This window comes from Vidua chalybeata, chromosome 8 (assembly GCF_026979565.1).
Source record: "Vidua chalybeata isolate OUT-0048 chromosome 8, bVidCha1 merged haplotype, whole genome shotgun sequence".
NCBI lineage: Eukaryota > Metazoa > Chordata > Aves > Passeriformes > Viduidae > Vidua > Vidua chalybeata.
The window spans coordinates 36,168,410-36,182,764 of record NC_071537.1 but is presented as its reverse complement, the minus strand read 5'-3'; the positions used below and the strand labels follow the sequence as shown (position 1 = coordinate 36,182,764).

Here is a 14,355-nt window from a genome sequence, read left to right as displayed (position 1 = left end):
TATAGAAACTGACAAATAGCTTTTAGGAACATAAGACAATTGTGGGCCTCCTCTCTTCTGAAACCAATTGAAGACAAGGAATGGGAGTTCTACCAAGGTTCATATTTGCATTGAAAAGGTAGAAAGATCAGAATGAGGAAGACTTCATTGACTTCCTCATTTTGGGACCCCTCCCCATGAAAGGGACCACCGACCCATTTCAAGGAACAAACTACGCATGCTTAATAGCTTTTGAAATGATTAGCATAGGAAGCGAGGAATGGCATGTACCAAAATGATGAATATGTCTTTGTATTTTAATATTCAATTCTTGTGTGGATAAAAGGACTCTGTAATCATTGGAAAGGTGCGGTGGGTATTTGGGAGCTATCCCGCACGCTGTCCGGCGTCGCAATGAACATACACTTTCTAACTTTAAAACTGTTAGAGAGTTTTTGTCCGTGTCAGTTGGATATTGGTGCTAGATCAATATCCATATTTCTTTAATAAATCAGCACACCAAAGAATGGCCTTCTTTTTGCCACTGTATAGTGCTATGTTTCCAAAGTGACTTTCAATGGAATGTGTTAAGGCAAATTAATTGCTGCTTGTAGATGGGAACAAACTTCCAAATCCTTCACGTTCTCCGGCAATCGCTATTAATTTGAGAAGTTTGCAAATGTTGGAAACTCCTTCAGTTGTGCAATGAGAAGTAAAGCCTTTAAGAATTGAGGATTCTTAAATGCCCTGATCCCGCAGAGGAGGGCAGGGTTTGCTGGTGGTTTGAGCTGTTCCTAAAGATCCTGTCGGGCTGTCTAGACCACTTGGAGCCAGGGATTCCTTCCAAGCTGGGCCATTTTGGGGGGGCTGGGGGCAGCCCCAGGGCAGGTGACAGTGTGTGCAAGGTCCCTTTGTGACACGCTGCAGCATGGTCAGCCTGGAATGGAACAGGACAGGGTGTCCAAGGGCCCTCCCTTTGTGACACGTGGTGACATAGGAGCTGGCGGTGACAAGAGCACGCCACAGTGCTTGGTGCACGCATCAGGACAGGACAGAACTGAGTAGTGCTGTGAGGAGCCCCCCCACAGCGTGCTCATTTGTGTCTGACCCAGCAATTTTCCAAGGCGTTATTCCTGCAGCTGACCTCGCGGCCAGACTGTGGGACTTGGTGATCAGAATCATTTACGAGGAGTCTCCTGTCATTGTGGCAGGAGCCCTCCAGACCACAGTGCAGGACTTGCTGTCCTGCAGCCTTCCTGAGGCTCCTCTGTCTCAGGTGTCCTTCAAGGTCAACTGCAACTGTTGACTTGGATATATCCTGAGGCATCTCTCTAGAAGGTGCCTTCAAGGCTAGCTGGTGGAATGGCGGGCAGATTTCTCAGCCTGTGCAAAGTGTTCAGAAGGGGAAAAAAGAAAGGCCCTGGAGCTGCCCCAGCACAACAGCCTGAAGAGCCAGAGCAGATCCAGACACTGCAGGATGGTGAGTGGCAAAGTGGGGCCACAGGGCTGATGCCTGCAGCCAGCTTGACCCCATCCCATCCCATCCCATCCCATCCCATCCCATCCCATCCCATCCCATCCCATCCCATCCCATCCCATCCCATCCCATCCCATCCCATCCCATCCCATCCCATCCCCTGGGGACATGCCCATGGACAGGATGGAAGAGGGGCTGGGCAGACACCCCGCAGTGGCCATGCTCCATCCCCTGGGGCGTCCCGGGGCTCTCCCTGCCTGGGGAGCGCAGGGCTGGGCTGTGTTCTCCGGCCTCTCCCGCAGCCCCTCAGCTCTGGCTGCGCTCGCTCTTTGCCAGATGCAGCCCTGGCCGGACACAAGAGCGGGAACCCACCCGTGGCCGCTTCCACAGAACCCTGAAGGTACCAGCAGCCATCCCCACCTGGGCTGGGCCTGCTGTCACTGCTCAGCGCAGCACCACATTTGGAGCACTCCATGGAACACTCCGGCTTCCCTGTCCTTTGTTCTCTTGCAGATGTTCCGGAGGTTCCTGCGCATTCGGCGTAGAAAGACCTCAGTGAATGAGGATGTGGCCATCACAAGCACCAAAACGAGGGAGACTCAGGGCCTCACAAATACTGGTACCACGCCTGCTCCAACTATGATTCCTGCTCCCACTATGGATTTTTTCAAAGAGACTGCTGTTCCTCCTCAGCAGCGGGTAAGCAGCCGGGGGCCAGGCCTGGAGGCCTCCCAGGATGGTGTGTCCCCTCAAGCCACGGTCACTGGGCCCCTCAGCTTTTGAGGCCAGCACAGTGTGGTGGGAACAGAAGCACTTCTTGGGGGAAGCTGGGCAAGTTTCTCCCTTGGACAGTGCTCCAAGTCTCCCCCATGTCTCCTCCAGGTGCCAGCCAAGGTGAAGGACATCCACCAGAGTCTCCTGTCCCACGTCTCTGCGGATGCCAGGCTGCAAAGGGACATTGTGAGGCTGGCTGAAGAACACCCTGCTGACGTGGTGCTGACCCTCCTGCGCTGTGCCCCAACATGTGACAGGTACGGGGCCCACGAGTCTTCAGAGCTCAGGGCTCAGCAGCTTTTAGGGCCCGTGGCCCTGCACAGCCTGTCCAATGGGGTCTGCCAGACAGGCAGAGAGGCCCAGGACCCTCGGGCCCTCTGTTTCCTGAGCCTGCTGCCAGTGCTCCTTCCCTGCCCTTCAGGGCACCGGGGCTCTGTCACCTGGGCCCCCACAGCTGCACAGGGCATGGTGCTGTGACTGAGATGCCCCTGACACAGAGCTCCCATCCCACAGAGCAGCTGCAATGATGTGGAGAGCCATAGCCTCATCGGGACCAGCAGTGGAGAAAGTGCTGCCAACACTGCTCTGTGTGATGGAGGACTGGCCACAGCACAGAATGTGCACCTCCGATGGGGACAACGAGGCTGTTTTTGCCCTGGCTGTGAGTTTCTGGACCTGGCCTCTGCTCGCCCCCAGGTCACCTTTCCAGCAGCATTCCATCCTCTCCATGCCTCTGGCGCTGGGCTGAAACCGGGGCTAGGGGCAGGCTCAGGGGGCACCAGGCCCGCTGCTCCCCCTGCCTCTGCCCTTGGGCCCTGCCCATGGACACCTCGGCACTGAGCGCTGCCTTGGGCTGCTTCTTTTGCAGGCAACTCTGGTGATCTGGGTGATTGTGCCTGTGTACAACAAGGCGATGATCCCTTTTACTGGGCGATTGTTTGTGGCTCTGCTCTTCCATGTTGCCATCGCCACACAGCAGATGCCACCAGAGGAAGTTGCTAACTTCTGGAGAGCGTGCCGGGAGGAACAACGCCTTCCCAGCAAGCCCAACAGGTCCCAGTCCTCCTGTCCTTCCCGTGCCCTTGTGGCCAGTGCCAGTGCTCCCAGTGTGACCTGGGCTTTGCTCTGCACACAGATTTGCAGTGCAGGCCATGAAGGCTCTGCTCTACCGACTGCCGTGTGACAAGGTGGTGATGGCTATGGAGCGCAAGCGTGGCTGGGACACGCTGCTGCGTGCTCACACCCAGCACTATGCCGTGGGTCTGCTGGCCAGGTGAGACCCCCCTCTCCCCACTGCCCCCGGCATTTGTGCCCTGTCCCCGGATGCCACTCACAGTCCCTGTGGTCATGGGCCAGAGGGCCTTGTCACCGAGGGACACCTGAGCAGACTGGAAAAGGCTGGGAAAGGAGGGTGTCCAGAAAGGGCTGCCTCACAACGCGCCCACATCCCCTCCAGGGATGCTGGGGAAAGACCGGACCTCTGTGACTCAGTCCTGGGAGTGGATTGGTCTCCCCACCTCAGCGCCTTTTTCCCCCCTGCCAGGGAGATGCGCCGTGTCTCGATCCTTTTCTGTTCTTGCATCGCACCCCACGTGCTCTGGCACCTCAGCAGGGAGGAGCCATGCTGGGATCTGCCTGCCCTGGCATTCCTTGTGGAGGTGAGCCTGTTGGTCAGCGCTGCCTCGCTCAGCTGCCTCCCAGCTCCCTGCCCTCTCATAGCCACAGCTGCCTGGGACAGTGCCCATGCCCTGTGCTGCTGCCTGGGCCCAGCCCTGTGCGCTTCTGGGCTCCTGCCGGCCGGCTCCCCTGTCACTTGCCCTGTGCCTTTCAGGTCCTGGATTGCCTGGACTTGAGTAAATGTGGTGGCAGCGTCCTGAACATCATGTCAAGGCACCTCCAGAGTGAATGCAGTCAGAGGCGTCGCCTGGCACTCAGAGGCCTCGTGCTGCTCAGCAAGGATCTCTTGATGGTGAGAAGGGGGCAGCGGCTGAAGCTGCGCCGGGCAAAGCAGCCCCGTGGGCTGGCAGGGTTCAGGAGCTGAGGCAGCTACTCCCAGCTCTCCTGCCTCACCTGCCCCAGTGCTTTGGGACAGGCGTTTGGCCTGTGGGCCCTGCAGCAGCAGGGTGGGGTTGCAGTGCCAGGGCGGTGTTGGCCATGCAGCCGTCCATGGCTTCCCAGCACAGCCTTGTGTTCCACACAGGCCGGAAGGATGTGCAGTCTGTCTTGCAGCCTTCTGGAGCTGCTGAGGGATGCAGATGGAGAGGTGGTCAGCATGAGCCTCCGTGTGCTCACGAATGTGCTCCCGCACCATGGCATCTTGCTATCCGGTACCACTGCCCCAAAGCTGGCTGAGGTGCTCCTGCTGCTCTTTGACCATGTAAGGTTCTGCATCCTGAGCCACAGGCATCGGGTGCTTGCCAGAAACTTTGTGCCCTGTGGATTTTCAGGCCTTTGCCCAGGTGGGCCTGGAGTAGCTGGTGTAGGTCTTTTCCTTTCCTCTAGGACAACAGCCACGTGCAGTTGCTCTGCATTCAGCTCTTCTGTAAGCTGATGGAATTGGTAGCGGATGAGGGGAAAAAGCCCCTGAAGACGATTGTGATCAAGAGCCTGTACACACTTTTAATCTACTGCCATGATGACAACTGGCACGTGGCAAAGGTGAGCATTTCTATGATGCTGGGAGGGGGCTCGGCTGCCTCCTGCCCTGGCGCCTGGCGGGATGCAGCCTCCTCCAGGCCTTGGCACAGGGACACAGGTCTTGTGCCCTGGGCTGTGGGGCCATCTCTGGGTCTCTGCTGCTCTCCAGGCCTCTCGGGAAATGCTGCATTGTGCAGCCAAGTTCCTGATGAGGAGAGATCTTGAACAGCTGGTGGAGAAGGAGCAGCTGTCAAAGTTTGTCAAGTGCCTGGTAAGAACGGCCTGGAAGGCCCAGCCTCAGCCTGGAGAAGCCCCCTGAGCGCGGTGCTCAGTGTGTGGGCCGGCAGCTGTGCTCCTGCCCGCTGCTGCAGCCAGAGGCCGCACGGGCTCTTCTCCAGGCTCCCGTGGCCCCGAGCCGGGTGCCGATGGAGCCCTGGCCCGGCGGGGCTGCGGGGCGGCCCCGCGGCTCCCCGGGCAGCAGCCGGCCCTCTGCCCCCTCCAGAGCCCGGCACCAGCGGCTGCTGGCCGGGCCTCAGGGCTGTGCGGCCAGGGGAGGCCGGGGCTGGGCGCAGGGAGCGGCCGGCCCAGGGGCTGAGCCCGCGCCAAGCCTTCCCTCCTGCCGCTCTCTCCAGCTGGCAGAGGACAGGATCCGAGCGGCCGAGCACCTGCGCCGGGCCCTGCCCTACCTGGAGAGCCCAGAGGAGCCCCTGCGAGAGGCGGCCCTCAGCTTCATGGGTGAGCCACGAGCCCGGGCTCCCTCCCCGCCCCGCCGCAGCTCTGCCCCAGCCCCGCCTGCTGCCCCGGCAGCGCCATCCGGGCCCGGCGCCGGGGAGCCCCGCCTGCCTGGGCGCTGCTGCCGCCCTCCGGCAGCCGTGCCCTCGGGCGGCAGTGTGCGGCAAGGACCCGGGCTGAGCCCTGCCGGGCCACGAGGCCGTGTGGCCGCAGGGCTGGCAGCGCCGCTGGCAGGGAGCTGTGCCGCTGGGGCCAAGATGAGCTCTTTGTTCTCAGGGATGGACGAGTTTCCCATGATGAGGGGGCAGCAGGAAGAGCTCCACGGCCTCAGTCAGGGCGCTCCAGGCAGAGCTGACGCTGGGCACAATTCTTGTGGCTTCAGCCCTCTCCCTGCCTCTACATAGCTCCCTCCCTCTAGATAGCTCCCTCCCTCCAGCCCTCAGACACTGTCCGTCCCCTTTTTTCCCTCCACTCTCCTGTCTTTTGACAGCTCCATTCCTCTAGCCCTCAGACCCTGCCCATTCCCTATTTTTACCTCCCGCTCATCCCTTTGTTTCATCTTCCATTAATAAAGAGTTTGGCTTTTTCACTTTGCCTCCGTCTCTGTGGAGATGAAACGACGCCAATCCCAAGCCCTGGGACACGCAGACCCCTGCTGTCGTTCTCTTCCACACCGTCTTTTGTGCGCACACACAGAGGAACGAGGGCAGATCAGGTGGAAAGGTGCCTGTGCTGAAGCTGCAGTTCCACAGCACTGTGGAGCTGCAGATCTTGCTGAGCACCCTGGAGCCCCTGGAATTTGGAAGAGCCAACCTGAGGATGCTCTGAAGCCAGCTGTGAGGGATTCCATGGCAAGCACCCACGGAGGGCAAAGGAGCTTGGAATGCTGGAAGGTTTCAAGAATAGCTTCCTGAAAGCACAGCAGTGCTCCATCCCTGCACAGCATGAGGAAGAGGACAGAACCGCGACCATCCGGGCTTAACAGGGAGCTTTAGGTGTGCCTAAGAGCAAATGAAGCAGCAGCGCGGTGCCCGAGACTGGGACGCGCCACCGTGCCAGTGCCTGGAGCGCTGTCAGGCAGTGCCGGGATCCAGGGTGTGGTTCTGGTCTCCAGAGGTGAGGAATGGCAGCCCCAGGCTCAGAGCCAGTCAGAAAACCAACCAAGTGAGCCCACAGAGAGGGCACCCTTCCAGTTTCTCTTGGGCATGGCTGCAAAACAGCCCCTGCTGCTTCTTCCTCCGCCTGTGTTTGGGCTGTGCTGCTGGCAGAGGCAGCCAGGTTGTGCTCTGCCTTCCAAAGCCTGTTGGGAGCGGGCATGAAAAGCGCTGCGTGCACAGCGGAGAGTCCTGGAAGGTGCTGGTAAGAGCGTCCTGCGGGAACAGGGCTCTGGTCTGTGGCCGGGAACAGCCTGGTTTTGGTGCCGTGAGCGCAGGCAGGAGTTGAGGCAGGTGAAGAGGCAGTGAGCAGCTTGTGTTTGTAGAGGGCCTGGGGCTGCACGTCTGAACCTCCACCTGGAAACGCACTTGGGGGAATAGGAGCGAGAGCTGGAGTGCCTGGCCTGAAAGGACATGAAGTCCTTCAGCCTTGCCAGCGTTCCTTAAGGCTGTGTTGGTGTTCCCCAGAAAAGCTGCGCCTTTGGGAAAACGCCTTTGGAGGAAAGGGGCTTGCTTCTCAGGGAAAGCGCTTCCCAGGGAGCTCCCAGTGAGGCAGGTGCAAGTGGGCACCGGCAGAGGCGCGGTCGCAGCGCTCACGGGCCGGGGGCGGCGGGCGGGAGACGAGTGGCGTCGGAAAGTGCAGGACTGAGTGTAAAGAACAGGCAAACTCCAGCTCCTTCCCCTGCCACAGGAGCTGCTGCCCTTTGGGAAGCTTTGCTCTCCATCTGCATCTCCTTCCCACACCAGGACCGCGTCCATCTGTTTCCCGCCAGGAAAACATGGTGCTCACCTGGTGGAAGCCCAAGTAGTCCCGCACGGTAGGGGAGATGTAGAAGATGCAGCCGTCTCCAGTCACGGCGATGACAAATCCATTGAGTGCCTGAATGCAAAAGTTTGGTCCAAACTTACTCTGCCCAGCTTCAATCCCGCTGCTGAAGGATGAAATCCCCCAGCTGTTTCTTCAGCATCCAGGGACAGGAAGGGACCTTCTTCCTCAACAAGGAGCCCCACAAAGAAGGACAGCACTTGGTAACCATGCAAGATTCAGTTCTGTGGAGTTTCTTCTTCTCAGCACAAGCAATGATCCAAGCTGGACTGACCACTTTCTCCAAAACTCCCATGCAACCCCCTCTCACTGCAGGGCTGCTCCTGCATCAGGAGGGACCAGATAAGGAGAGGTTTCATGGAGGATCTGGAGTCCTTCTTTCCAGCTGCGAATAGCTACACTCTCCTAGGGCTGTGCTTTGGACACTACGATCCTTGTGGGTCCCTTCCAGCTCTGCATATTCTATGATTCTGGTGACCATTTCAGGCTGATTTTCCCCAAAAGCAAAGCACTGCACTAGATAGTAATTCATACCCCCTGTTCTTCACTGTGGTGTGTTTAATTTATTAGCGAATGGAAGGAGAGAAATTAGGGAAAGAACACCCGAAATGGAAACCTAGCGTACAGATCCAGCTTGCTGAGGGACCAGTCCCTTCCCTTTGTGTGCTGCAGCCCCCTGAGGGGTCCCAAGTCAGAGATTTCTGCAAATCACAGTATATGCTTAACATTATCTTTGTGGAGAGGAAAAAAAAAGCCACCAGACAGCTCAGCGGGGGATTTCTGTCACAGGAACACCTCATGAGCTCTCCAGGTGCCTTCAGTCACCCCAGCCTGCCAATGCTCTGATGGTGATGGCTCAACAAATTCCCATCATATGGTCCAAGTCCAAAGCCCTGGGGAGTGCTCAGGAGATGCTGGGGCTGGGGCAGTCACGGGCTCTCTCCTGGCATCCAGCTGCTCCTCTGTGACCATCACACTGGCACACAGCTGGGACCTCGTGTGGTCCAAGATTCACTGCCAAAAGTCACACTGAGCTCCCAGGAGTCACTGCCTCACCAAAATCCCACATGCAGGCTCCTGCTGGGGGTCTGCTCACACTGCCTGCTGCCTGGAGGGCTCTGCAGGAGCAGGGCTGAAGTGACCAAAGCCAGGCTTAAAGAGAGCCAAGCATTCATCTGCTGGTGTGTGGAGAGGTGGGAGAAGAGGACTGAAGGCCCAGAAAGCCTATAGGAGAGCGGGAGAAGGTGGGTGAGGCCCTGGCACAGGGTGCCCAGAGAAGCTGTGGTTCCCCTGGATCCCTGGAAGTGCCCAAGGCCAGGCTGGATGGGGCTTGGAGCAACCTGGGATAGTGCAAGGTGCCTGTGCCCATGGCAGCTCATCACAAGATGAGCTTTAAGGTCCCTTCCCACCCAAACCATTCTGGGATTCTGTGAAAGGCCAGGCATGGGAGATGCCAAAACACAGAGTGATTGAAGGTCTTGCACAGACTGGTCCTGCAGCCCCAGTAAGCATGTTCCTCAGCTGATGTGCCCAGATGCTTGTTCAGCAGTCAGCCTGTCCATGGGACCTTCCATGCCAGGCCCTTCCAGCTGACATTTATAGATGGCAGCCCAAAGCAGCAGCACTGTGGGAGGCTGATTCACCAGGCCCTCGTGCTCCGAGCTTCACTGTCAGCTGTTTCATGAGACGCACGTGGCCTTTCTACAAAACATAGCTCTCATTTCCCACTGGTTTTGTCCAGCACTGTTGTCCAACATCCAACTGCTCTTCTTTTCTCCCCCAAAACCTACAGACTGAAGCTGGGCTTTTCCCATCCTAGGCAGGCTGTGAACTCATCCCTATGGAGCTCACACAACACCCCAGGTAAGGCAAGGAGTTCCTGGGGGATGTTTTGCCCCACAGCTCTCAACATTCTCCTCTTGGCCTTTGCTAATGAACCAAGCCAGCACCTTGGGAACTACTCAGGGATCAATCCTTACACCACCATATGACATCCCTGAACCTCTTGGTTGGGATGGAGCTTGTGTCCATGAGATGTAACATAATCAAAGGGGCAGCAAATTGCTGTGGGATGAGAGGGAATGGTGGGAATGGGGATCTGGACCCACCCCAGCCAGGCAGTGCCACTGGTCTCTGTCCCCAGGAACTCATTGCCTGCAGGAATCACAGGGAAGCAGCTCTAGGCAAGGCAGGGTCTCCTCCTGCTCCAAGGATGTGACCACAAGCTCCAGAGAAGCTTGGGGAGACCCCAGATGACCAAGCCACAGCACCATACCTGCAGCAGCAGCTCCTCCTCAGGAAACAGCTCCCTGTCACCCTGCGGCTCCGTCCATCTGTCCCCTCCTGGGGGTCTGGGCTGATCCACGCAGTAGCCAACCTTTGGAGCTGTAGCTGCAAGTGAGAAGGCAAGAAATCAGTGTGGAAGAGGCAAGGCAGGAGCCTCCCACTCCTCCTTCCCACCCCAGGGCTGCTCATGCAGCTACTGGATGCTGTGGACCCAGCACAGCGTGGAGGAAGGTGTGACCATCAGTGGGAACTGGCACAGAGCCCACTTACAGAGCCATGCCCAGCTTGCCCGAGGCTTCCTCCTCGAGGAAGAGATTCTTTCCCCTGCTTGACCTCATTGCTGGAAACCTCACTCCTGCCAGGGTGTGAGGCAGAGATGCAAAGGACAGAGGGGGGCTGAGTGCTTCTGTGCTGCCCAGGCTGGAGAACACCACCCAACATAGCCAGGAGGCTTCTGGTTAGAGCCTGGTGGAGCCGGGGTTGGCTTCAAGCCACCCCACCGGGGTGCTCTGTCTGCTCTGCTGCCCTTCAGGGTTAGAGAATGACAGAAACAACCCTTCCCAAAGCCCCTCAGATGCCCTCAAAGCACCCATACCCATACATCTTTTCTCCCTTCCACCTTTGGCTGCCTGGAAGCAGATCAAGAGCTGGCGGCCATGGTACTCCCAGTGACACCTGAGAGTTCTCGGCTCCCAGGACTTGCTGCCATGACCTCCCTAGGCTGATTCAGGAGCTGCATCATGCTTCAGCACTGGACGCCTTCAAGGCAACACCCCTGGGTGCAGCCAGCATGAAACCTCCTGCTGCCCTGCTCGTGGGACCTCAAGCATCACAGGACTCCCACAGAACCAGTTGTTCAGGGAACAGGAATGAGGACAGGGGCTCCCAGGCAAATCTCCAGCATGATCCTTTATCTGCTGATTAACATTGAAAAAACTCAAGCCAAGCTCAGCTGCCAGCTAAAGGATGATTTTCAAGACATGTTTTTGTGCCAGCTCACACAAAAAAAGGAAAATCACAGAAAAGCTCAAAGCAGCTCCTGTGTAGGAGCCACCCCACCTCTGCCACCACCAGCAGCAGCTCATGCAGCTCCCTGAGGTCCGACTGAGTTGACACACCCCGTGTAATTCACATCCCAGCAGAGAGCACTGCCTGCCCCATCTCAGCCTTGGCTGTCAGATGGTGCTGGATCCAAAGGGAAAAGATCCTCTGAAAGCTGGATATGAGGAAGAACCTCAAACCATCCTGAGTCTGACCATATGTTTCATTTTCTCCATGGCAGAAGCTCTCACTTCACCACTGAAATGTTTTTGAGGTTTGTTGGGTTTCTTCCCTGGTAACACCAAGTTCAAAACCCAATTTGGAATCTAAAGAAGTTTCACGTGCAACTGCTGATCCGGGACATTTTGCTTTGCAGCAATCCTGATGGATTGGCGTGCTTGAATTCAAAACTAATTTGGAATCAAAGCATCCCTGGGATGTATTTACACCCGGAGCACGAGTGCCAACAAGCACCGACCCGTGGAGGCTTTCGTCAACCAGGGCATGGATACAGTAGGGTTAGGGTAACTAGCTGCAGGTCTTGCACAAGCTGACACAAATAGCAGTGGAGAGGGTGTTCTGGAGCAGAGTCAGCTTCCATCTCCATCGCTGGCAGAGCTGGGATACTTCTTGCTCCCTCAAACCTTCAGCACTCCTTGGAGATGCTCAGGCAGCATCTCCACCTTATCCATCAGCCATGGCTTCTGCTCTTTTCCATCCTGTGCTGTCAGACCAGCCTGCTCAGGGGATGTGAGACCTCTGCGAAAGGTTGGGAAAGATGAGATTCAACAGAATCTTTGCTTGGAGACACCAAGCAAAAAGCCTCCTCACATGATTGCCGAGTGATCCTCAAGGAAAAAAATCCCATCGGGACCACACGGCTTCCATTTGCACTTCATGGAGTGTAATAGTTTCAAAATGAAACACCGATTCTCATTTCAAATGTTACTTCTTTTGAAGGGCTGACTCCTCTGTAAAGCATTGAAATGAGGCAGGCTGCCAGGGGATTTCAAAAAGAAGCAAGTTCTTCCAAAATAAAGCTCCAAAAGGGCACAGAACTTTTTGAGAGCATGCACATCCTGAGAGCATCTGGTCTCCAGCTCTCTCCCAGCATCCACCAGCAGTATCTGCAGGGAAAGCTGGGGAGAGCTGCTGTGGCTTTCAGAACCCAGCAGGACATACCCATTTTGTGCTCTCCAGCAAAATTTCTTCACCTCTCCCACTGATCCTAGCAAGGGGCTTTTAATCTCCCACCAAAGGTGCTCACTTCCCCTTCTCTCAAACACAGAGCAGTCCATTTCTGCAGAACTGAGCTCAGAAATCCTCCAGAATCTGTCTCCCATGGGACACACGTGACCCAGGGAGAAGGTCTGGAGCATGGAGAGAGCGGAGGAAACTCAAAGAGATATTGTCTGCCACCAAGGGACTGGTGGTGTGGAGCAGCTGGTGGTCACATCCAGCCCAGTCCTCACCATCCACAGCCAGGGGCCATGCTGTTGCTGTGGCTCTCCTCCTCCAAAGAGATCTCTGAACTCATCCTCACTCAAACTGCCAAGAACCGTTGGGACTGGGAGCAATCCCAAGAGAAAGCCAAGCACTTCCAGGTAGAGGACTCCAGGCCCATGCAACTGAAATGAGCAGGGCTAATGCCTTTATTAATGTTCAGCTCTTTATTAAAAAGATCAGCTGGGCAGGGGGCTCGACGCAGAACTCGCCCCCGCGGTCGTAGCTTTCCCAGGCAGCCAAAAGGAAGGAGGCGTGCAGAGTCTGTCACTGGAGTCCTGAGCAGCAGCTGTCCTTTCTTCTTTCCTTGTGGCACAACGGTGGCCCAAGGACGAGGAGGCGTGGCGTGCAGAGTCTGTTGCTGAAGTCCAGAACAACAGCCGTCCCCGCTCCTTCCATGGTGGCAGCACCAGGGCTCTCTGTCTCTATCTCCCTGCTTCTCAGAGCCTAATATAGTCTGTTCTTTCTTAGGTGATGGAGACGGTTAAAAGTCAATCAGGGGATGTGTTTCCCTCTTCCTCAGCTAGGGCATTTGTCTAGACTCCTCTATTGTGTTCAGTTTTTTATTTATATTCCTTTTTATCTCCTAAAAATACTCCCATGATTCTAAGGGGTTTTTATTTGCATGTTAGTCCCAGAATGGCAGTGCGGATGGTGGGAGGCCGGTTATCTCCAGGTAGTTCAGAGAAAACAAACAGAGCAATTAGCTAATTAGCATTTCAATATCGGTACTTAGCTAGAGTTAGTAGTATTTTTTTAGTGTTGCCATGGGAACTGCGAAGGCCCGGCCCGCGTCTCTGGGGAACACGTGGAAACTGTTCATAACAACAATGGTCTCCATGATTCCGGACAGAAAGAATGGACCCTTGGTTCCACGAGGTTCCATGATGTCACAATTGTCTCCTTGGTTCTGGATTGTTAACAATGGAGCCTTGCTTCCATGAGGTTCCATGATGTCACAAAGGTCTCCTTGTTTCTGGAGGGTAACAATGGAGCCCTGGTTCCATGAGGTCCCATGATGTCACAAGGGTCTCCTTGGTTCTGGACGGTAACAATGGAGCCTTGGTTCCACAAGGTTCCATGATGTCACAATGGTCTACGCGGTTATGGAGGGTAAAAATGCAGCCTTGGTTCCACAAGGTTCCATGATGTCACAAAGCTCTCCTCTGTTATGGACATTAACAATGGAGCCTTGGTTCCACGAGGTTCCATGACGTCACAATGGTCTCCTCGGTTATGGACGGTAACAATGGAGCCTTGGTTCCACGAGCTTCCATGATGTCACAATGGTCTCTATGATTCCGGACGGAAAGAATGGAGCCTTGGTTCCACGAGGTTCCATGATGTCACAATGGTCTCCTATATTTTGGACGGTAGCAATGGACCCTTGATTCCACGAGCTTCCATGATGTCACAATGGTGTCTGCGGTTATCGATTGGAACAATGGAGCCTTGGTTCCACGAGGTTCCATGATGTCACAAGGGTCTCTGCGGTTATGGAGAGTAACAATGGAGCCTTGGTTCCATGAGGTTCCATGCTGTCACAAGAGACTCCTTCGTTCTGGAGGGTAACAATGGAGACGTGGTTCCATGAGGTTCCATGGTGTCACAATGTTCTCCTTGGATCTGGACAGTAAAAATGGAGCCGTGGTTCCACGACGTTCCATGATGTCAAAATGTGGTCTCATTGGTTCTGGAGGGTAACAATGGAGCCTTGGTTCCACGTGGTTCCATGATGTCATAATGGTCTCCTCGGTTCTCGACGGGAACAATGGAGCCATGGTTCCACGAGGTTCCATGACGTCACAATGGTCTCCTCTGTTATGGACTGGAACAGAGGAGCCTTGGTTCCACGAGGTTCCATGATGTCACAATGGTCTCCTCGGTTCTCGACGGGAACAATGAGCCATGGTTCCACGAGGTTCCATGACGTCACAATGGTCTCC

At 56.0% G+C, this 14,355-nt stretch overlaps 1 protein-coding gene across 1 annotated transcript in view; it reads left to right on the top strand.

The window, feature by feature from the left end:
- Positions 1 to 6,066, top strand: part of LOC128791162 (maestro heat-like repeat-containing protein family member 6) — a 6,741-nt gene extending 675 nt beyond the window's left edge. Inside the window, exons 2-14 of the mRNA XM_053948503.1 lie at positions 1,793 to 1,856; positions 1,970 to 2,155; positions 2,339 to 2,487; positions 2,744 to 2,891; positions 3,099 to 3,283; positions 3,366 to 3,503; positions 3,774 to 3,888; positions 4,062 to 4,199; positions 4,431 to 4,607; positions 4,733 to 4,888; positions 5,037 to 5,138; positions 5,500 to 5,602; positions 5,876 to 6,066. Of these exons, the coding sequence (XP_053804478.1) occupies positions 1,793 to 1,856; positions 1,970 to 2,155; positions 2,339 to 2,487; positions 2,744 to 2,891; positions 3,099 to 3,283; positions 3,366 to 3,503; positions 3,774 to 3,888; positions 4,062 to 4,199; positions 4,431 to 4,607; positions 4,733 to 4,888; positions 5,037 to 5,138; positions 5,500 to 5,602; positions 5,876 to 6,003 (1,789 nt within the window). The 3' untranslated portion in view covers positions 6,004 to 6,066. The remainder of the gene's footprint in view (positions 1 to 1,792; positions 1,857 to 1,969; positions 2,156 to 2,338; positions 2,488 to 2,743; positions 2,892 to 3,098; positions 3,284 to 3,365; positions 3,504 to 3,773; positions 3,889 to 4,061; positions 4,200 to 4,430; positions 4,608 to 4,732; positions 4,889 to 5,036; positions 5,139 to 5,499; positions 5,603 to 5,875) is intronic.
- The last annotated feature ends 8,289 nt before the right edge of the window (positions 6,067 to 14,355 follow it).